This window comes from Pseudopipra pipra, chromosome 4, assembly GCF_036250125.1.
Source record: "Pseudopipra pipra isolate bDixPip1 chromosome 4, bDixPip1.hap1, whole genome shotgun sequence".
Taxonomy (NCBI): domain Eukaryota; kingdom Metazoa; phylum Chordata; class Aves; order Passeriformes; family Pipridae; genus Pseudopipra; species Pseudopipra pipra.
In genome coordinates this window covers 75,830,090-75,850,766 of record NC_087552.1, presented here as the reverse complement: position 1 = coordinate 75,850,766, position 20,677 = coordinate 75,830,090, and the positions used below count along the sequence as shown (strand labels likewise).

The following is a 20,677-nucleotide window of genomic DNA, read 5'->3' as shown; positions in this document are numbered from 1 at the left end:
CCTCCCACTATCCCAGGAACACCTCCCGCTGTCCCAGGGACACCTCCCACTATCCCAGGGACACCTCCCACTGTCCCAGGCTGCTCCAGCTCCAACTCAACCCGGCCTGGGGCTCTCCAGGGACGGGGCAGCCCCAGCTCCCCTGGGCACCCTGATCTACAGGTTGTGCCATGTCCAGGGCACCCCCACCCATCCCCACCAGGCTGGGGAGTCCCGTACGTACACAGCACATCCAGGAGCACGTCCGGGGAGCTCCTGGTGCCGCTGCCAGTGCTGGCCTGGCACCGGTACAGCCCCGAGTGGGCGCTGGCCACGCGCCCCAGCACCAGCGTGCTGCCCTCGGCCACCCACCGCCCGTTGTGGTACCAGGTGACGTTGGGCGTGGCTGGGGAGTCGCTGCTCAGGTGGCAGGTGAGGTTGGCACTGTCGCCCTCCGGCAGGCGGGACGAGGGGGACACGGTGACGGTGGCGGCTGGGGGGGAAACGGCGTCCGGCATCAGCGTTGGGAGGAACAACCCCCCCAGAGCCAGCCCAGGGGTGTGTCACCAGGGGGGTTATGGCACCGAGGGGGTTGTGTCACCGAGGGGGTTATGGGGGTTATGTCACCGAGGGACATTGTGGCTACTCCAGAGGGCAAATTCCAGCTGCTCCTGCAGTGCCGTGCCAGGGACAGCTCTGAGCTGGCAGTGGGGTGCCACCAGCCCAGGGAGGGGGGTACTTGCAGGAGGGGGCCCGTGGGAACTCCCTCGGCCACGTTTTGCTCGGTGTCCCCGTCACACACAGGCAGGGAACCCCCACCAGGGGCTGGAACAATCCCCACCGGGAGCTGGAACAATCCCCACCAGGGGCTGGAACAATCCCCACCAGGGGCTGGAACAATCCCCACCAGGATGGAACCATTGCCGTGGCCACGGGAGCCTCCAAACCCACCAGGAGGGGCTGACAGCCCCCTCTTTAAACCCACTCACCCTCCACCCCTGCCCCAAAGGTCCCACTCATGGCAGTTTCTGGAGGCAGAAGCCGCTGGACCCCTGAATTTCACGGGCACGCGGCTCATTTCTGCTCCTCCCGTCCTTCTGCCAACACCCCCCGGGCTCATCCCCTTCCCTGGCATTCCCTTCCCGGGGCGTTCCCAGATGCCGTGGGGATGTGTGGCCCTCACCGCCCTCCCTCTCGTGCCCGGTCCCTCGTCCCCACTCACTGTCAGCCCTGAACTCCAGCGCGGCACTGGCGCTGCCCAGCACATTCCCAGCCTGGCACACGTAGGTGCCCTCGTCCTCCAGCACCACGTCCCGGATCTCCACCCTCAGGCTGTTGTAGGAGGGGGTCACACGGACGCGGGGGGCCGGGGGGCAGCCCCCGGTGCAGGCCAGCAGCGCGTCCCCCCTGCGCAGGGTCAGGTTGGCCTCGGGGTCGCTCTGCACGGAGCACTGCAGGATCCCCCGGCGCCCGCCCCGGCTCTGCAGGAACGAGCTCAGCACCGGCGGCCTCGGGGGGTCTGCGGGGGGAAAGCACCGCCGGGGAGAATATTCTGGATCCACGGGGTCGGGAGAACCCCCAGAACCCGAGGGGTTGCTGTTCCCCGGTGCCGCGTGAGCTGCTCCCGGGCATCCAGGTGGGACGGGCTCGGAGCAGCCTGGGGTGGCCGAAGGGGTCCCTGCCCGGGGCACGGGGTGGGACCGGGGGGGATCTGAGATCCCTTCCCACCCAAACCATTCACGGTTCCGCGATCGTTTACTGTTCTTAAAACGCTAATTGCTGTTAAAACTCTCCGAATGTCGGGAATTCGGGATGTCCCCAGACTTCCCCTCCCCCAGATTTACCCGCCAGAGGGAATTTTCCATCCTCTCCACGTTCCTGCCCGAGGGCCCCTCGGCTGCGTTCGGTGGTGAGGGGGGAACCCCCGGGGTGGGAGCAGCGCAGGACCCCCCAGCCCAGCCCAGGACCCCCTGGCAGCCCCAGGACCCCCCAGCCCAGCCCCAGGACCCCCCAGCCCAGCCCAGGACCCCCTGGCAGGCCCGGGACCCCCTGGTAGTCCCAGGACCCCCCGGCAGCCCCGGGACCCCCCAGCCCAGCCCCAGGCCCCCCCGGCAGCCCCGGGCAGCACTCACAGAGCACCCGGAGCGGGACGGCCCCCGAGGCGCCGCTGTCGCTGCCGTTGCTGCCCCGCACCCGGCACTGGAAGGCGCCCGCGTCGTCCCCGCGCACGGAGGGGAAGCTCAGGGTCGGGGCCGGGCCCTCCCGCAGCCTCTGCCCGTTCCGGTACCACGTGTAGAGGGGCTCCCCCGCCGCCTCCCCCGTCCCCACGCAGGTCAGGGTGACCGCCGTCCCCTCCGGCACCTCCGCCGAGGGCTGGATCCGGAGCTCTGCGGCTGCGGGAGGGGAGGGAGAGGGATGGGAGGGAGGGAGGGAGGGAGGGAAATCCCTGCTGCAGACCTTCACCTTTCCCGTGGCTCCATCCAGCTAAACCCCCCCCCGCCCTCAGCTTCCCTCAGCCCCCTCTCGCTCCGGAGCCCGTGGGATCTGGGGCTCTTCACTGGGTGGGGTTCCCTGGGGACACTGGACATCACCCCAGAGCTCTGCCAGGCAAGGGGGGCCTTTCCCGACCCTGCCCAACTCTCTCCAAGTGCCGGGTTCACCCCGGGCATCCCGGTTCACCCAGGGCATCCCGGTTCATCCCGAGCCGCTCCCGGGACAGCCCCGGTGCCCTCTGGCAGGTGACAGGTTGGGCTGGTGGCACCTTGGCCACTTCTAACGGAGCCCAACTCCCCTCTGGGACACCCAAACCCGGGGTTGGTTTCTCTGGGATTGGACCTTGAGGTCTGTTTTGGGTTTTTCTGGCATCCCAAGAGGGATGTTCCTCTTGGACATCCTCCTGGCAGCCCCAGGACCCCCCAGCCCAGCCCCAGGACCCCCTGGCAGCCCCAGGACCCCCTGGAAGCCCCAGGACCCCCCAGCCCAGCCCCAGGACCCCTCAGCCCAGCCCCAGGACCCCCTGGCAGCCCCAGGACCCCCCAGCCCAGCCCCAGCACCCTGGGGGGCTTTTCTCTCCCTCTGCTGCCTCTGTCATGCCAAACCATCCATGCTGGGGGTTCAGGGGACAGAGCAGGGCCCCCCCGTGTGCCCAGACCCTCCCAGAACCTCCGGGGGCGGGGGGGGAGGAGCAACGGGGCAGAAAAGTTCGGACGAAGTCGCTCCTGATTTTGTGGTACTTTGGAAAACAACCCCCGGGAGCATCTCCAGCTCCACCGGCTGCTCCAGCCCCCCGAGGAGGGGGAGGACTGCGGGGAGGGCGCTGCCACCACACGGACCCCGAGGCACCGACGTCCCCCCGTGCCAGGGGGTGCCCCCAGCCCCGAGGAGCAGCCGCGGGGGTTCATCCCCGCCCAGAGCTCGTCCCTCACCGCGGGTGAGCAGGTCCTTGGCGGCGCTGGCGCTGCCGAGGGCGTTGCTGGCGGTGCAGCGGTACCTCCCGCTGTCCCGGGGCCCCGCAGCCCGGATTTCCAGCCGCAGGGCGTTGCGGGAGGCGGCCACCCCGAACCTCTGGGCCGGGGCCACCTGTGGCCCGCTGGTGGCCAGCACGGTGCCGTCGCGGTCGATGGCCAGCGTGGCCGGAGGGTGGCTGTCCACGGCGCAGCGGACGATGGCCAGCCGGCCCCCCGGGGTCTCCTGGAAGAGCGTCAGGGTGGGGGTCCGGGGGGGATCTGCGGGACAGGGGAGGGGGCTGAGCTCGGGGGGTCCCCGTGGGGCGGCCACACGTGGAATCCCAAACTGCTTCGGGTTGGGAGGGACCTTAAACCCCGGCCAGTGCCACCCCCTGCCACGGGCAGGGCCACCTTCCCCCGCCCCGGGCCACCTTCCCCCGCCCCGGGCCACCTCCCCCCGGCCCGGGCCACCTTCCCCCGGCCCGGGCTGCCCCAAGCCCCGTCCAACGCGGCCTTGGACACCTCCGGGGGTGGGACACGTCCCCTCACCGCCCTCAGGAGCTCCCCCCCCTGCGTCACCGGGTTATTTTACCCCAGACCTTGCAAAGCCAAGCCCGGGGCTGTTTTATTTCCCCCCTGACTTGCAAAACCTCCCGAGCTGTTCTTATCCCCCCCCTCCTCCGTCAGTAACTCCCCCCAGCTTACGGCTGGAGCAGATCAGCGGGAGATGCTCCAAACGGCCCCTTCCCACGCGGCTTAGGGCCGGGAATCGCGGGATTTACCCCAAACTCAGTCGGGGGGGCTGAACCCGCCTCCCAAACCCCTTCCCACGTGGCTCAGGGCCGGGAACTGCGGGATTTACCCCAAACTCAGTCGGGGGGGCTGAACCCGCCTCCCAAACCCCTTCCCACGCGGCTCAGGGCTGGGAACTGCGGGATTTACCCCAAACTCAGTCGGGGGGGCTGAACCCCCCTCCCAAACCCCTTCCCACGTGGCTCAGGGCCGGGAATCGCGGGATTTAGGGCGGATTCGACCGCGAGGGCTGAACGCCCCTCCCAGCTGCCCCCGGGGCACTCGGGAAGAGGCTTCGCCGAGGGTTTGGGGGTTCGCTGAGCCCCTGGGAGGGGCGGCCCCGGCAGGGGCGGGGGGCACTCACAGGTCACGCTGAGGCGGAGCGGCTGGGCCGTGTCGCTGCCCTGCGCGTTCGCCACCTGGCACGAGTAGTAGCCGGCGTCGCCCGCGGCCACCGCGGGGAAGAGGAGGGTGTGGGCAGTGCCCTCCCGCAGCCAGGCGCCGTTCCTGTACCACGTGTAGTTGAGGTCCTGCCCCTCCCGGCCCGGCACGTCGCAGGACAGGGTGGTGGCCGTCCCCTCCCGCACCTCGGCCGCGGGGCTCGCCGAGACCTCTGCGGCTGAGGGGGGTGGGAGCACGGTCAGCACGGGCCGGGGGGCAGGAGAGAGGCACCCCCGCCCCCAATCCCACATCCCAGAGCCCCTCTGCCCCCCCCGGGGGTGACGACAGAGGTGGGAGGCGTTTGGGTTTGTCCCCTGTCGCCAGCACCTTCCCAGCTGGGCAGGGGGGCACCTTCTGCTTTTAGTGCAAAGCGCCGGGGACAAAACTCCTGGGGGGGACAGTGGGGTCCTGCAGCCCTCGGGGTGTGCACGGGGGGTTGGGGGGAGCAGAGTGACCCCCCCTGCTCCCATCCGGGCGGAGATGCTCCCCGTGGGACTCCAACAGGGACAGGCAGGGCTGGGGCTTGTCTTTGCTGCAGGATCTGGTGGAGGACCCTCCTCCCCTGGGAGGGTGGGCAGGCCCTGGCACAGGCTGCCCAGAGAAGCTGTGGCTGCCCCTGGATCCCTGGAAGTGTCCCAGGCCAGGTTGGACGGGGCTTGGAGCAAGCTGGGCTGGTGGGAGGTGTCCCTGCCCATGGCATGGGGTGGCACTGGGGGATCTTTAAGGTCTCTTTCCACCCAAACCAGACCACCCTGGCTCTGGATCCCCACAAGCTCTGCCAACCCCCTTCCCAGTGCTGGGCTGGAAATCCCTGCAGGGCCGTGTCCTTGGGATCCCCGAGGTGAGGGAAGCAGGGCTGGCAGGACAGAGCCCTCACCCTCCTGCCCCAGGGACCCCCCAGCAGCACTGGCACCTCACTGCCCACCCCGTCCGGGCTGGCCGGGCACACCCAGCCCCTCTCCCCCCTCCCTGCTGCCCTGGCACTCACAGAACACGTGGAGGGTGGTGGCGGGCGCTGTGCCAGCCCCGAGGGCGTTCAGGGCCTGGCAGTGGTACCGCCCGTGGTCCTCCCGCCGCACCCCCCGCAGGGTCAGCACCCTCTCGCTGCCCACGGCGGCCCCGTCCTTGTGCCAGAGGTACCCCGAGACGGGGGGGTGGCTGCTGCCCACCTCGCAGCTCAGGGACACCGTGGCACCCACGTGGATGTTCCCCGAGGAGGGACTGACCCGCACCTGGACGTCCTTGGGGGCATCTGCGGGGGGGACACACGGACACGGCGGGGGGGGGTGAGGGTGGGCAGGACCCACGGGGCGCTGCCACAGCCCCTTTTTGGGGCCTGGGGCAGGGAAGAGGGGGGCTGGAAGGGAAGGAAAGCTGCCACGTGGGCAGCAAAGCGGGGAGGGCACGGCTGTGGGTGCCAGGAGGTGCCAGGAGCTGGGACATCCGTGGGGTGACACGGCCACGGAGGGACCAGGGAGCAGCAGAAGGGGGAGGAGCGGGAGGGACCTGCTCTGGCTCCTGCAGGGAGCGCGGGGAAGGGGGTGGGTGCCGGGAGGGGGGCCTGGGTGCCTGGGCGTGGCAGAGGTGCCCCCTGTCCCCACAGTGAGATGTCCCCCATCCCCACATCAAGCTGCCCCCTGTCCCCACAGTGAGATGTCCCCTGTCCCCTCACAGAGCGGCCCCCTGTCCCCTCACCGGGCTGCCCCCTGTCCCCACACCGAGCTGCCCCCTGTCCCCACAGTGAGATGTCCCCTGTCCCCACACTGAGGTACCCCCCGTCCCCTCACCGAGCTGCCCCCCGTCCCCACAGTGAGATGTCCCCCGTCCCCACACCGAGCTGCCCCCCATCCCCACACCGAGGTGCCCCCCGTCCCCTCACTGAGCTGCCCCCCGTCCCCTCACCGAGCTGCCCCCCGTCCCCTCACCGAGCTGCCCCCTGTCCCCATAGTGAGATGTCCCCTGTCCCCATAGTGAGATGTCCCCTGTCCCCACACAGAGGTGCCCCCTGTCCCCACACCGAGGTGCCACCGAGGTGCCCCCTGTCCCCTCACCGAGCTGCCCCACGTACGTCTCACCCGCAGCACGACCTCTGTGCTCGCCCTCCCGGAGCCGTGGGAGACCTCGCAGAGCAGCTTCTTGCCGTGGTCCCTCCAGGAGAAGGAGGTGCTGAGGGTCAGCTGCCGGCCCACCCCGCGGGTGTCCAGTCGCAGCCGGCCGGCCAGGGTGGCGGCGCGGGGGTCGTGTCCCTCCCAGCGCAGGACGGTGTCCCCCCAGGGGCAGGCGTAGGGCGTGGAGCACTCCAGGCTGGAGTTCTGCCCCTCCCTCAGCTCCGGGGGGGCGGCGGCGCTCGGGGGCTCCGGCTCCTCTGGGACGGAGAGCGGAGGGTGGGATGTGCCCGCGGGGTGGGCGTGAAGGGAGCGGGGGGGTCCCGGGGGCCGTACCCACCCGACACGCTCAGCACCACGTCCCGCGCCGCCGACCACCGGTCACCGCCCACGATCTCGAAGCGGAACCTGTAGGGCCCCCCGTCCCCCGGGGTGACCCCCCGCAGCAGCAGGGTGCAGTTCCGGGCAGAGGGGTCCCCCAGCAGCTCGGCGCGGCCCCTGAACCGGGCGTCCACCTCCTGGGGGGCGGCCGAGTGGAACACCGGGGTCCGGGGGCCGTCGTAGTCCTTGTACCAGATGGCCACGATGCCCCGGGCGGTCGCCACGTCCTCGGGGTAGCTCAGGGTGCAGGGCACCACCACGCAGGACCCCCCGAGGCCACGCACGGCCTGGGGGTAGGAAACCCCCCACGAGCCGAGGGCTGTGCCGGGGAAAGGGGGGTCAGAGGGTTGGGGGGGCCCCGCTCCCCTCCCGGGACCCCCCGGGGCCACGGCACCTCTGCTGAGGGGGCGACGGGCAGGGGGGCTCGGGGGGGGTGGGAGAGGGGGTGGGGGTGGGATAAACCCCCCCAAGAGGAAATTTTGAGGGGGAGAAGGGGGAGGTAATGGAGAAAAGCTGGATCTTTCGGGGGGCTGGCTTTGAACAGCCTAAATAACAAGGAAAAGGGGGGAAATTGCCCCCCCCCGGCCCCTCACAACTGATTTCCTCAGCCCACTGCCCCCGGCCCCTTGTTCTCTCATGTCCCCTGGCACCTCATCCCTGCCCGGCGGGAGGAGGGGGCACACAGACCCCCCCCGGAACATCTGCTGTGCCGTGTCCCGCGGGAGAGCCGGGAGAAGCCTCGGGAGCTCCCAAAATTCTGCCCGTCCCACGGGCACCGTGCACAGATCCCACTCCCCCCATCCCAGGGGGCACATCCTGCTCATCCCATGGGCACTGGGCACGGATCCCGCTCCTCCCATCCCAGGGGGCACATCCCGCCCATCCCCTGGCACCGTGCGCGGCTCCCACCCCCATCCTGGGGCACATCCCGCCCATCCCCTGGGCACCGTGCAATACTCCCACCCCGTCCCGGGGGGTACATCCTGCCCATCCCATGGGCACCATGCACAGATCCCGCTCCTCCCATCCCGGGGGCCACATCCTGCCCATCCCATGGGCACCGTGCACAGATCCCAGCCCCATCCCAGGGGGCACATCCTGCCCATCCTGTGGGCACCGTGCACGGCTCCCACCCCATCCCGGGGGGCACATCCTGCCCATCCCCTGGCACCGTGCGCGGCTCCCACCCGATCCTGGGGGGCACATCCTGCCCATCCCTGGCACCACACACAGATCCCGCTCCCCCCATCCCGGGGGGCACACCCTGCCCATCCCATGGGTACCGTGCACAGCTCCCACCCCCCATCCCGGGGGGCACATCCTGCCCATCCCATGGGTACCGTGCACAGATCCCAGCCCCATCCTGGGGCACATCCTGCCCATCCCCTGGCACCGTGCACGGCTCCCACCCCATCCCGGGGGTCACACCCCCCATCCCGGGGGTCACACCCCCCATCCCGGGAGGCACACCCCCCATCCCGGGGGTCACACCCCCCATCCCGGGGGTCACACCCCCCATCCCGGGGGGCACACCCCCCCTCCGCCCGCGCAGGGGGTCCCGTACCCGGGGGCACGAGGCCGGCCAGCAGCACCAGGCAGCGGGGCAGGCACATGGTGGCACCGCCGGGGGGGCGCGGGGGGAGGCGGCCGCTCCTCGGGGTGGGCGTCGGGCACGGGGGGACCCTGGGGACGAGAAGAGGCGGCCGAGGAGCTCGGGACACGAGCGCGATGGGTCCCTGCGGGAGAAATCCCGAGGGATAAAACCCGCGGGCAGCAGAGCCCGGGGGGGGGGGGCGGGTTGAGGGGGTTCCCCAGCACCCCCTGACCCCCCCCGGGCCCCTCCCAGAGCTCCCCCGGTCCCCTGAGCGCTCAGGGGGGGTTCAGGAGCTGCTCCGGGGTTTGCGGTGACGGGAGAGGGTTTGGGGAAGTTATTCCTGCGTTTCCCCGGGGAGAAGAGGAAGGATAAGGAAGGATAACGCTGAGGCAGCAGATGCGGGCTGGGGGGGTCGGGGGGGGAAGGGAAATGAAATTACTGGGATGAAAGCAAAGGAACAGGAATCGAAACAAAGGGTCTCGAAGAGAAGCGAAGAAACACGAAGAGAAAGAGTGGAACAAAGGAAAACAAAAGGGAAGGGAAGGTTTGGGAAGGTTTGGGAAGGGAAGGTTTGGGAAGGTTTGGGAAGGTTTGGGAATGGAAGGTTTGGGAAGGGAAGGAAAGGAAAAGGGAGGCAAAAGAAAAAGGGTAAAGGGGAAAGCAGAAAAGAAGACAAAGGAAAAAAAAAGAAAAAAAAGAAAAGAAAAAGGAAAAAGGGGGGGAGAAGGAGAAAAAGGAAAAAAAAACGAAAAAGAAAAAAGAAAAAAGAAAAGGAAAAAGGAAAAAGGGGGGAAGGAGAAAAAGGAAAAAAAACTAAAAAGAAAAAAGAAAAAGAAAAGTTTTAAAAAGTTTAAAAAGTTTTAAAAATTTTAAAAAAGTTTTAAAAAGTTTAAAAAGTTTTAAGAAGTTTACAAGGTCCCGTGGTTTTTTTGCAGCTCCACACCGAGCAAACTGCTGCCATTCCTTTTAAATTTAAAAATCGATATTCTCTGATAAACCAGAACATTTTTGCTCCCTTTTTTTTTTTTTTTTTTTTTTTGCATTGCCATGGAAACGAACGAACTGATCGACGGGAATTGCCGTCTTTACCCAGGCCCTCCTGGACGTGTCCGGGAGCACCGAGGCAGTTCCCTGCCCCCCTTTTTTCCCCCCTCCTTCGCCCACACCTTGTTCTCCCACATCTGCTTTGGATTTCCCCTCCGCTCCTCGGCTCGGGGAGGGATTTCCCGCTCCGGGGCGATCGGGAGAGCTTTTCTTGGGATGTTCCCGGCCAAACTGGGGGGGGGGAGCGCCGGGAGCGGCGGGGATGGCTCCGGGGGTGGCGGGGATGGCCCCGGGGGTGGCGGGGATGGCCCCGGGAGCGGGAGGGATGGCCCCGGGGGTGGCGGGGATGGCCCCGGGAGGGACTGGGATGGCCCCGGGAGCGGCGGGGATGGCCCCGGGAGCGGCGGGGATGGCCCCGGGAGCGGCGGGGATGGCCCCGGGGGTGGCGGGGATGGCCCCGGGAGGGGCTGGGATGGCCCCGGGAGGGACTGGGATGGCCCCGGGAGCGGCGGGGATGGCCCCGGGGGTGGCGGGGATGGCCCCAGGAGGGACTGGGATGGCCCCGGGAGGGGCTGGGATGGCCCCGGGGGTGGCGGGGATGGCTCCGGGAGCGGCGGGGATGGCCCCGGGGGTGGCGGGGATGGCCCCGAGAGGGGCTGGGATGGCCCCGGGGGCGGCGGGGATGGCCCCGAGAGGGGCTGGGATGGCCCCGGGGGCGGCGGGGATGGCCCCGAGAGGGGCTGGGATGGCCCCGGGAGGGGCTGGGATGGCCCCGGGGGTGGCGGGGATGGCCCCGGGGGTGGCGGGGATGGCCCCGAGAGGGGCTGGGATGGCCCCGAGAGGGGCTGGGATGGCCCCGGGTGTGGCGGGGATGGCCCCGGGGGCGGCGGGGATGGCCCCGGGAGCGGCTGGATGGCCCCGGGAGCGGCTGGATGGCCCCGGGAGCGGCGGGGATGGCCCCGGGGGTGGCGGGGATGGCCCCGGGAGCGGCGGGGATGGCCCCGGGGGCGGCGGGGGGGGGAAGGAAGCGCCGGGGTCCAGCCCCGGCCCGGCCCGAGCCAAGTTTTGTTTCTTCTCCCCAGTTTGTCCCGGTTTCGGTCTCTGGAGGACCCTCGGGGCAGGGTGGGGGGCCCCACACACCCCTCCCCAGGGCGGGCCAGTGCCCTGTGGTGGGTCCTGCTGCTCCTCAGCCGGGAATTCCAGCGGCTGGGAAAGTTCATGGACAAACCCACTGTGGGTTGGGCTGGAAGGGGCTGGACGGGGCAGCCGGGGCTTGGGGAAGGTGTCCCCGGGGTCCTTAGGTGGGATTTAAGGGCGGGTTGGGTGGGAAGGGACCTGAAATCCCACCCAGTCTCACCCCCTGCCACGGGCAGGGACACCTCCCACTGTCCCAGGCTGCTCCAACCCGGCCTTGGACACTCCCAGGGATCCAGGGGCAGCCACAGCTTCTCTGGGCAACCTGGGCCAGGGCCTCCCCACCCTCCCAGGGAGGAATCCCTTCCCAAAATCCCTCCTAATCCTGCCCTCTGGCAGCTTCAAAATCACCTGTTGGCCCAGGAAGGAGCAGGAGGAGGGGACACTCGTGGGGTGGGAATGAGCAGGAGGAGGGGACACTCGTGGGGTGGGACCCCCCAGCCTCCCCCACCTCCCAGCACAGAGAGAAATGGGGCCCAAGGGGGGGTGGGATCCCCTTCCCCCGGGATAAGGGCAGGGTTTAACACCCCCCCCCCCCCCAGCCTGGATCTGACCCCTGGAGGTGTCTGAGCAACTCCCCCGAGCCTGAAGGAGGCAGGGGGGGCTCAGCCCACGGGGATGTTCCACCTCTGCACCCCCCACCCCCCGTGAGGGGCTGCTGCCCCCCCTGCCACCCCAATGCCACCCCCCACAGCATCACCCGGGGGTCTCATCCCACCCCAGGGGGTGCCCCCCCCTCCCGTGCCCGGCATTCCCAGCCTGGCCCTTCCCTGGGGGCAGAGCTGTTACCTGGGGGTGCCCCTGGCCGTGCCAGCTCCCATCCCACCCCAGGGGGTGCCCCCCCCTCCCCGTGCCCGGCATTCCCAGCCTGGCCCTTCCCTGGGGGCAGAGCTGTTACCTGGGGGTGCCCCTGGCCGTGCCAGCTCCCATCCCACCCCAGGGGGTGCCCCCCCCTCCCTGTGCCCGGCATTCCCAGCCTGGCCCTTCCCTGGGGGCAGAGCTGTTACCTGGGGGTGCCCCTGGCCGTGCCAGCTCCGGGGGGTGCCCTGGGCCGGTGCTGTCCCTGCCCTCGGGGGCAGCTCTTTATCTGCTGGGGGGGTGAGGAGCCCCAAACCACAGCACTTCCCTGTTCAGGGCCCCGTCCCTGCCCCTGCTTTTGGGAAGTGGTGACATGGGCAGCTCCCTCCTGCCTGTCCCTGCTGGTGGCCGCTTTTGGGGTGGGCGCTTTTGGGGTGGCCCCCCCGGCAGGTTCTGCAGCCCCCCAGGGGGGAGGGCTCTGGGCTCGGGGTCCTGCCGGGCCCCTGGGCTGCTCTGGCTGGGGCAGAGTCCCCTTTGTCCCCAGCACTGCTCTGGGGCTGCCTGGGGGTTGTGCTGGATCAGGGCTGACGATCCAGGGACAGTTTTGGGGTCACTGAGCAGCGTCTGCACCAGCCAAGGTCTGCTCTGCTCCCACCCTGCCAGGGAGGGGCTGCTCCGGGGCTGGGGGGACACGGCTGGGACAGCCCAGCCCAGGGACACCCCGGGGCACGGGGGGTTGTGCCCAGAGAGAGCTGGGAAAGGAGGAAGGGGGGACGTTGGGGGTGATGTTTTTTGTCCTCCCAGGTCACTGGTACAGCCGGTGGGTCCCGGCTGGCAGTGCCCAACACCTGCCCAGGGTGCTGCCAGGGCTGGAGCCCCTCTGCTCTGGAGCCAGGCTGGGAGAGCTGGGGGGGTTCCCCTGGAGAAGAGAAGGCTCCAGGGAGAGCTGAGAGCCCCTGGCAGGGCCTGAAGGGGCTCCAGGAGAGCTGGAGAGGGACTGGGGACAAGGCAGGGAGGGACAGCACACAGGGAATGGCTTCCCAGTGCCAGAGGGCAGGGATAGGTGGGATATTGGGAAGGAATTCCTGACTGGGAGGGTGGGGAGGCCCTGTCCCAGGTTGCCCAGAGAAGCTGTGGCTGCCCCTGGATCCCTGGAAGTGTCCAAGGCCAGGTTGGACGGGGCTTGGAGCAATGTGGGATAGTGGGAGGCGTCCCTAAAACGAGGAGAGGACTCTGCCAACCCTCCTGAAGGAATTCCCAGCTGGGCACCAAGGCTGTGCCAGAGGCTGCACCCAGCAGCTTCCCAACCCTCCTGGGGCAGGATCCAGGTCCAGATCCAACCTCCCCCACAGCAAAGAGAGCCGGGGGGGTGGCATCAAGGGCGCTGGGTGCAGCTGGCACGTGGGGACAGCTCGGGGTCAGCGCTCGACCTTGTGCCCCGGGAGTGTGGGAACGTGCCCTCGGGGACCTCGGGCCCTCCCCGGCCCTGCCAGGCCAGTGCTGAGTCAGCAGGGCAGCTCCACAACCCCCTGTCCCTGCCCTGGGTGTGCCCTGTCCCCACTCTGTGTGTGCCCTGTCCCCACCCTGTGTGTGCCCTGTCCCCACACTCTGTGTGCCCTGTCCCCAATCTCTGTGTGTGCCCTGTCCCCAGTCTGTGTGTGCCCTGTCCCCAATCTCTGTGTGCCCTGTCCCCACTCTGTGTCTGCCCTGTCCCCAATCTGTGTGTGCCCTGTCCCCACACTCTGTACCCTGTCCCCATGCTCTGTGTGCCCTGTCCCCACTCTGTGTGTGCCCTGTCCCCATGCTCTGTGTGCCCTGTCCCCACTCTGTGTGTGCCCTGTCCCCACACTCTGTACCCTGTCCCCATGCTCTGTGTGCTCTGTCCCCATCCTGTGTGTGCCCTGTCCCCACTCTGTGTGTACCCTGTCCCCACACTCTGTGCCCTGTCCCCAATCTCTGTGTGTGCCCTGTCCCCACACTCTGTGCCCTGTTCCCATGCTGGCTATGCCCTGTCCCCACCCTGTGTCTGCCCTGTGCCCACGCTGTGTGTGGGCAGTGGCAGTTCCCAGGGCACAGCCCTGTCCAGTTCCTCTTTCCATGCCCGGGGCACATCCCCAGGCTTGGGGAGCAGCTGCGAAGGGGAACGTGCCAGGGAAGCCAAAACGGATGAAAAAATCAGGGAAATCAGGGAAAGTGAGCAAAGGGACAACCAGATCCAGGGGCTACTCCCGGAGAGGGATGGGTGCTGTCCCACAGCCTGGGGGTCAGCCTCCTCCTGGGAATGAGCATCCTCCTGGGAATGAGCCTCCTCCTGGGATTGAGCCTCCTCCTGGGAATGAGCATCCTCCTGGGAATGAGCCTCCTCCTGGGAATGAGCATCCTCCTGGGAATGAGCATCCTCCTGGGAATGAGCCTCCTCCTGGGAATGAGCATCCTCCTGGGAATGAGCCTCCTCCTGGGAATGAGCATCCTGCTGGGAATGAGCCTCCTCCTGGGAATGAGCATCCTCCTGGGAATGAGCCTCCTCCTGGGAATGAGCATCCTCCTGGGAATGAGCCTCCTCCTGGGAATGAGCATCCTGCTGGGAATGAGCCTCCTCCTGGGAATGAGCATCCTCCTGGGAATGAGCCTCCTCCTGGGAATGAGCCTCCTCCTGGGAATGAGCATCCTCCTGGGAATGAAGACTGTCCTGGGAACCTGTGTCCTCCTGGGGACCAGCATCCACTTGGAAATGAGCACCTTCCTGGAGGCCAACATCCTGCTGGGAATGAGCATCTTCCCAGGAACCTGCATCCTCCTGGGAATGAGCATCTTCCCAGGAACCTGCATCCTCCTGGGGACAAGCATCCTGCTGGGAATGAGCATCTTCCCAGGAACCTGCATCCTCCTGGGAATGAGCATCCTGCTGGGAACGAGCATCCGAGCATCCTGCTGGGAACCAGCCTCCTCAGTGGGACCAGCCCCCTCCCGGGGTCGGAGCTCCCCCCTTGCTCCGGGGGTCCCCCCCGTGTCTCCGAGCACCCCCCCCGTGTCCAGCCCTCATTCCCAGGGCGGGTGGAGCTCAGTCCAAAGGGAGCAGCTCGTTCCGTGCCCAGGAGGAATGTGGGCTGGGCACGGGAGAGATAACCAGGAATTCCAGGTGGGGGCTGTCGGGAAGAGGGAAAAACAGTGATGGGAAGAGTGGGAATAAATCAGCCGTCCTGTCGTGGCTGGGGGCTGTGCCAGGGACCCCCCCTCCTCAGCCCAAATCCAGACCCTCAGTGGGAACGGGGAGCAAAATTCCCAAGGGCAAAACCCTCCCGAAAAAGTGGAGGGAGCAGGAGGAGGAGGGGGAGGCAGCGCTGTGGGACGGGGCTGATCCCCCCGCGGCCCCCACGGCCCCCCCCGGCCCTTCCTGGGGTGAAAGGCTGGAGGAAAAGGGCAAACAAAGCAAATAAAGCAAACAGCGGGGACAGGGGGTGACACCGCGCCCGGCGGCACCGGCCCAGAGCCACCACCTGAGTCAACACACGCTGGTTTTCTTTGGCCGGGACGCTGGGAAGGACTGGGAAGGGCTGGGAAGTGCTGGGAAGGGCTGGGAAGGACTGGGAAGGGCTGGGAAGTGCTGGGAAGGGTTGGGAAGGGCTGGGAAGGGCTGGAAAGGGCTGGGAAGGGCTGGGAAGGACTGGGAAGGGCTGGGAAGAGCTGGGAAGGGCTGTCCCGGCCGGGGGGGTCCGCCGAGTCCAACCCGGGGGCGCTCCTGGGATTCCCGGGGCTGGGATGCTCCGGGGGCAGTGGGACACCCCCGGGACTGCCCTCGGAGTCAGAGAGATGTTGGGGACCCCCCCGGCAGAGAGCACAGCCCGCGGCACGGCCGGACCCCCCCGGATGGAATGTGGGGGGGACCGGGGGGGGGCAGAGATTTAATGATTTCATCCTCCCCCGGCCCCCCCGAGCCGGGTCGGGCTCCCCCAGCGCCGGGTCCCCCCCGCTGCCCCCCCCCAGCCCTGGGAACGTGGCCCGGCCCGGGGCAGCGCCGGGGAGGTGCCGGCTTTGGGGAGGGGAGTGAGGACCCTCGGGGGTCCCCCATCTCCCCCCGGCTCCCCCCAGCTCCTCCTGCTCCCCCCATCTCCCCCCAACTACTCCTGCTCCCCCTGACTCCCCCTGACTCCTCCTGCTCCCCCCATCTCCCCCTGACTCCTCCTGCTCCCCCTGACTCCCCCTGACTCCTCCTGCTCCCCCCATCTCCCCCCCGCTCCCCCTGACTCCTCCTGCTCCCCCATCTCCCCCCAACTCCTCCTGCTCTCCCCATCTCCCCCCAACTCCTCCTGCTCCCCTTGGCTCCCCCCGACTCCTCCTGCTCCCTCCATCTCCCCTCAACTCCTCCTGCTCCCTCCATCTCCCCCGACTCCTCCTGCTCCCTCCATCTCCCCTCAACTCCTCCTGCTCCCTCCATCTCCCCCGACTCCTCCTGCTCCCCTTGGCTCCCCTCAACTCCTCCTGCTCCCCCATCTCCCCCGACTCCTCCTGCTCCCCCATCTCCCCCCATCTCCCCCTGACTCCTCCTGCTCCCCCATCTCCCCCCATCTCCCCCCGACTCCTCCTGCTCCCCCCATCTCCCCCCGGCTCCCCTGCAGCTGACAGGCAGAGCATCCCCCCCACTCAGCCCCCCCAAATCCGGGGTGCAGGAGCCCCCAGCTGCCACCCAGCCCCTGGGGGTGTTGGGGCCACCCCAAATCCAGGGGTGGTCGAGCCCCCTGCTCCTCCTGAGCACCCTGGGGATGTTTGGGACCCTTCAGACCTGGAGGTGCAGGAGCCCCCAGCTCCTCCCGAGCACCCTGGGGATGTTTGGGCCCCCCAAATCCGGGGTGGCACGAGCTCCCAGCTCCTGCCCAGCACTCTGGGGGCGTTTGGTCCCCCTTAAACCCAAGGGAGTGTGAGCCCCCAGCCCCTCCTGAACGCCCTGGGAGTGTTTGAGATCCTTCAGATCTGGGGTACACGAGCCCCAGCTCCCCCTGGAGCACCCTGGGGGGGTTTAGACCCCCCGAAGTCCGGGGGTGCACAAGCCCCCAGCTCTGTCCCAGCGCCTGGGGGGGGTTCAGTGCCACCGGTGCCCACAGTCGTGCCCGCAGGAGCTTCGGGCTGAGCTGGTGCTCCTCTCCAAGGAAACATTTTGGGTTGGTTTAACACGTCCCGGCGGGTCGGCTCCGCTCCCGCGAAGGCAGCGGGGTGAGCTTTCAAGTGAAAAATCAGTTCCTAATGCACGAACCTGACTTTTACATTCGGGGAGCGGCCGAGCCGAGCCACCGATCCCGGCCGCCTCATTAGCTCGGGAACGAGCCGGGCTCCAGCGGCCCCGGGGGAGGGACGGGCTCTGAATTATTGCTGCGACACGAGCGGCGACACGGGCCGAGGTAATGGGAGATGACACGGCCCCGCTCCTGCTCCCCCCGCAAAACCCCCGGCCCCGGAGCGCCGAGGGGAGGGGAGGGACAGCCCGGCACTGCGGGGACACCCAGGGACCTGGGACACCCAGGGAGGGACAGCCCGGCACTGCGGGGACATCCAGGGACCTGGGACACCCAGGGAGGGACAGCCCGGCACTGCGGGGACATCCAGGGACCTGGGACACCCAGGGAGGGACAGCCCGGCACTGCGGGGACATCCAGGGACCTGGGACACCCAGGGAGGGACAGCCCGGCACTGCGGGGACATCCAGAGAGGGATATCCCGGGCACTGCAGGGACATGGGACATCCAGGGAGGGACAGCCCGGCACTGCAGGGACATCCAGGGACCTGGGACACCCAGGGAGGGACAGCCCGGCACTGCGGGGACATCCAGGGACCTGGGACATCCAGGGAGGGACATCCCGGGCACTGCAGGGACATCTAGGGAGGGACATCCCGGGCACTGCAGGGACCTGGGACATCCAGGGAGGGACATGCCGGGCACTGCAGGAACCTGAGACATCCAGGGATGGACATCCCGGGCACTGCAGGGACCTGGGACATGCAGAGAGGGACATCCTGGACACTGCTGGGACACCCAGGGAGGGACATCCTGGACACTGCTGGGACCTGGGACATCCAGGGATGGACATCCTGGACACTGCAGGGACATCCAGAGAGGGACATCCTGGGCACTGCAGGGGTCTGGGACATCCAGGGAGGGACATCCTGGGCACTGCAGGGACCTGAGACATCCAGGGAGGGACATCCTGGGCACTGCAGGGACCTGAGACATCCAGGGATGGATATCCTTGACACTGCAGGGACCTGGGACACCCAGGGAGGGACATCCTGGACACTGCAGGGATATCCAGGGAGGGACATCCCGGGCACTGCTGGGACCTGGGACACCCAGGGAGGGACATCCTGGGCACTGCAGGGGTCTGGGACACCCAGGGAGGGACATCCTGGACACTGCAGGGACCTGCGGCATCGCTCCCAACCCAGTGGGTCCAGACAAGTCCGGACACCAAACCCAGCTCAGCCTAAATCTGCTTTTCCCACCCAGAGCCCACGTGGTCCCCTGTCCCCGAGGGGACCCCAATCCCTCCAGCCCTGTCCTGGCTCAGGATGATGTTCCTTCATCCCCCACCCGGAGCCACGACAGCCCCATCCTGGCCTGGGCTGCTGTTCCCCCCTCCCAGAGCTGGCAGCAGGACAGGCTGCCCTGGCTTGGGCTGGGGCTCCATCCTGGAGCATCCTGTGTCCTGCCACACCTGGAGCCAGCACAGCCCTGTCCTTCCTCCGGATGATGCTCCATCCTCCTGGACCTGAATCATGACATTCCCACCCTTCCTCGGGGTAATGATCATCCTCCCAGACCCGGAGGAACCGCTGCCCCATCCTGGCTTGGCATGAAGCTCCATCCTCCCCCCTGGAGCCACAACATTCCCATCCTTCCTGAGGGTGATAGTCCCCCATCCCAGAGCCACAACATTCCCATCCTTCCTCGGGATGATGCTCCAGCCTTGCCGCCGTGGCAGGGGCAGGGCCTGGCTTAGCAGCCCCGTCCCACGGGCAGCCAGGCTGCTCCAGGAGCTTCCCGAGGACATCCAGGCTGCTCCAGGAGCTTCCCGAGGACATCCAGGCTGCTCCAGGAGCTTCCCGAGGACATCCAGCAGCATTCCAGGAGCTCCTGAGCACCCCCAGGTCCCGTGCTGGGTGACAAAGGGACTTGGGAAGGTTGTGCTCTGGGATCTGAGGCCTCACTCCGTCCCCACGGGCAGGACCAGGCTCTTCCAAGCCCAGGGAGGGGCTGGATGGACCCGGCTCTGGCACGTGGGGGTCCCACCATTCCAGCATCCCACAGGCCATGGAATGCTCGAGCACCAGGATCTGAGAGCACTTGGATGCAGAGCTACCCTTGTTCCACCCTGGCCACGATCCCGAGGGGCCAAACCCTCAGTCCCCAACTCCTCCAGAGGCAGGAGCCATTCCCAGGCTCTCTCCAGAGGCAGGAGCCATTCCTGGTCTCTGGAGCTGCCTGGCACCACCGGCACCACCGGGATTCCCCCTCACTCCCAGCCGTGCTCAGGCTGGGACGGGCTGAAGGCATTTTCCTGGTGGAAAATCATCTCACAGACCCAAGAGCTCGTCTCCTCCGGGGGTTGTGGCCGTGTTCACTCTTCCCATCCCCTCAGTGCCCACCTGGAGCCCCGGGAGCTGCTCGGGATCTGTGGGATGGGCCCCTGGGTGCCGGGACATCCCGGCGCGGTGACACCGGGGGACGGAGCAGAGCAGGGCGAGAAACGGCTTTTCCCACCCACGGGAGGTTCGGGGAGGAACAACAACAGCAGCTGGGGATGGAAACATCCCAGTGTGGGGTTCCTGGCAGGGAAAAGGCCCTTCCTGCCAAAACTGCTGGCAGGGACGCAGCGGCTCGGAGCTCCCGGCGCTTGCGGGGGAGTTCAGGGAAAGCAGCTTCGGGAAAGCAGCTTCGGGAAAGCAGTTTCGGGAAAGCAGCTTCCCGGGGGATGTTTAGGGCATCCTCCCCCCACCACGGTGCTCCCTGAAGGGTGTCCTCACCCCAGCACTGCCCGACCCCGGGGGGACACCCCAGGGCTGTCCCTGCGAGGGACACGGGGACGTTTTCCCTCCTCAAACCCCCCTCCGGCGCTCGGAGCTGAACTGTCGGGGCCACGCTCGGCTGCCGGGGGGGGGGGTTCCAGGATTCTCCCACCCCCTCCCACCCCCTGCCAGCCGTGCCCGGGCCCAGGATGCGGAGCCGGGAGCGCAGGACGTGTTTCCGAGCGCTCGGGGACGGCCGCTGTCAACTCGATGTCCCCGACACGGCTCTCGCTTCCAGCGGCGCCGGGATCGGGGGCGGGGGCGGCGGCTCCAGCCCGGCCCCCCCGGCCCGCTCCGTGTTCCCGTTCCGTGTTCCCGGCCCGTGTTCCCGCCGGCGGCCGCTCTGCGACATCGTTTTGCATTTTGCTCACCCGTTTTCGCACTTTTCACGGTTTTCAGGACCTGAAACATCAGTTCTGGGAGCTGGAGGCCTCTGCGGGTGCCTGGGATGCCGGGGGGGGGGCGGGAAGAGCCACTTTTGTTCCAAATCCTCAGTTTTCCTCCCCGGGATGCTGAGGGTGCCCAGCCCCGGTCCCCGGGACATCCTGAGGGATTCCCAGCACCCCAAAGGTACCAGGCAGGGAGAGACACCTTCCCACCCTCCCCATCCCGACCGTGTGGTGGGATTGTCTGGATTTAAACGTCCAGATCTTTGGGGGGGTGGTGGCAAAAATCCCCGTGAAAAACAACCCAGCTGCAGGCTGCAGGCCCCCAGTCCCGAGCTGTCCTGGCTCCTCCATCCCCACAGCCCTGAGCTGTCCTGGCTCCTCCATCCCCACAGCCCTGAGCTGTCCTGGCTCCTCCATCCCCACAGCCCTGAGCTGTCCTGGCTCCTCCATCCCCACAG

The 20,677-nt window shown here is 67.9% G+C and overlaps 1 protein-coding gene across 1 annotated transcript in view; it reads right to left on the bottom strand.

Annotated features, from left to right (window-relative positions):
• The window catches only part of SIGLEC1 (sialic acid binding Ig like lectin 1), a 29,192-nt gene extending 10,586 nt beyond the window's left edge, over positions 1 to 18,606 (bottom strand). Inside the window, 12 exon segments of the mRNA XM_064653925.1 lie at positions 224 to 472; positions 1,202 to 1,498; positions 2,112 to 2,372; positions 3,405 to 3,704; positions 4,582 to 4,836; positions 5,647 to 5,910; positions 6,727 to 7,121; positions 7,172 to 7,463; positions 8,709 to 8,880; positions 9,828 to 10,883; positions 14,029 to 14,702; positions 18,480 to 18,606. Coding sequence (XP_064509995.1) covers positions 224 to 472; positions 1,202 to 1,498; positions 2,112 to 2,372; positions 3,405 to 3,704; positions 4,582 to 4,836; positions 5,647 to 5,910; positions 6,727 to 7,121; positions 7,172 to 7,463; positions 8,709 to 8,880; positions 9,828 to 10,883; positions 14,029 to 14,702; positions 18,480 to 18,606 — 4,342 coding nt within the window.
• Positions 18,607 to 20,677: the final 2,071 nt, after the last annotated feature.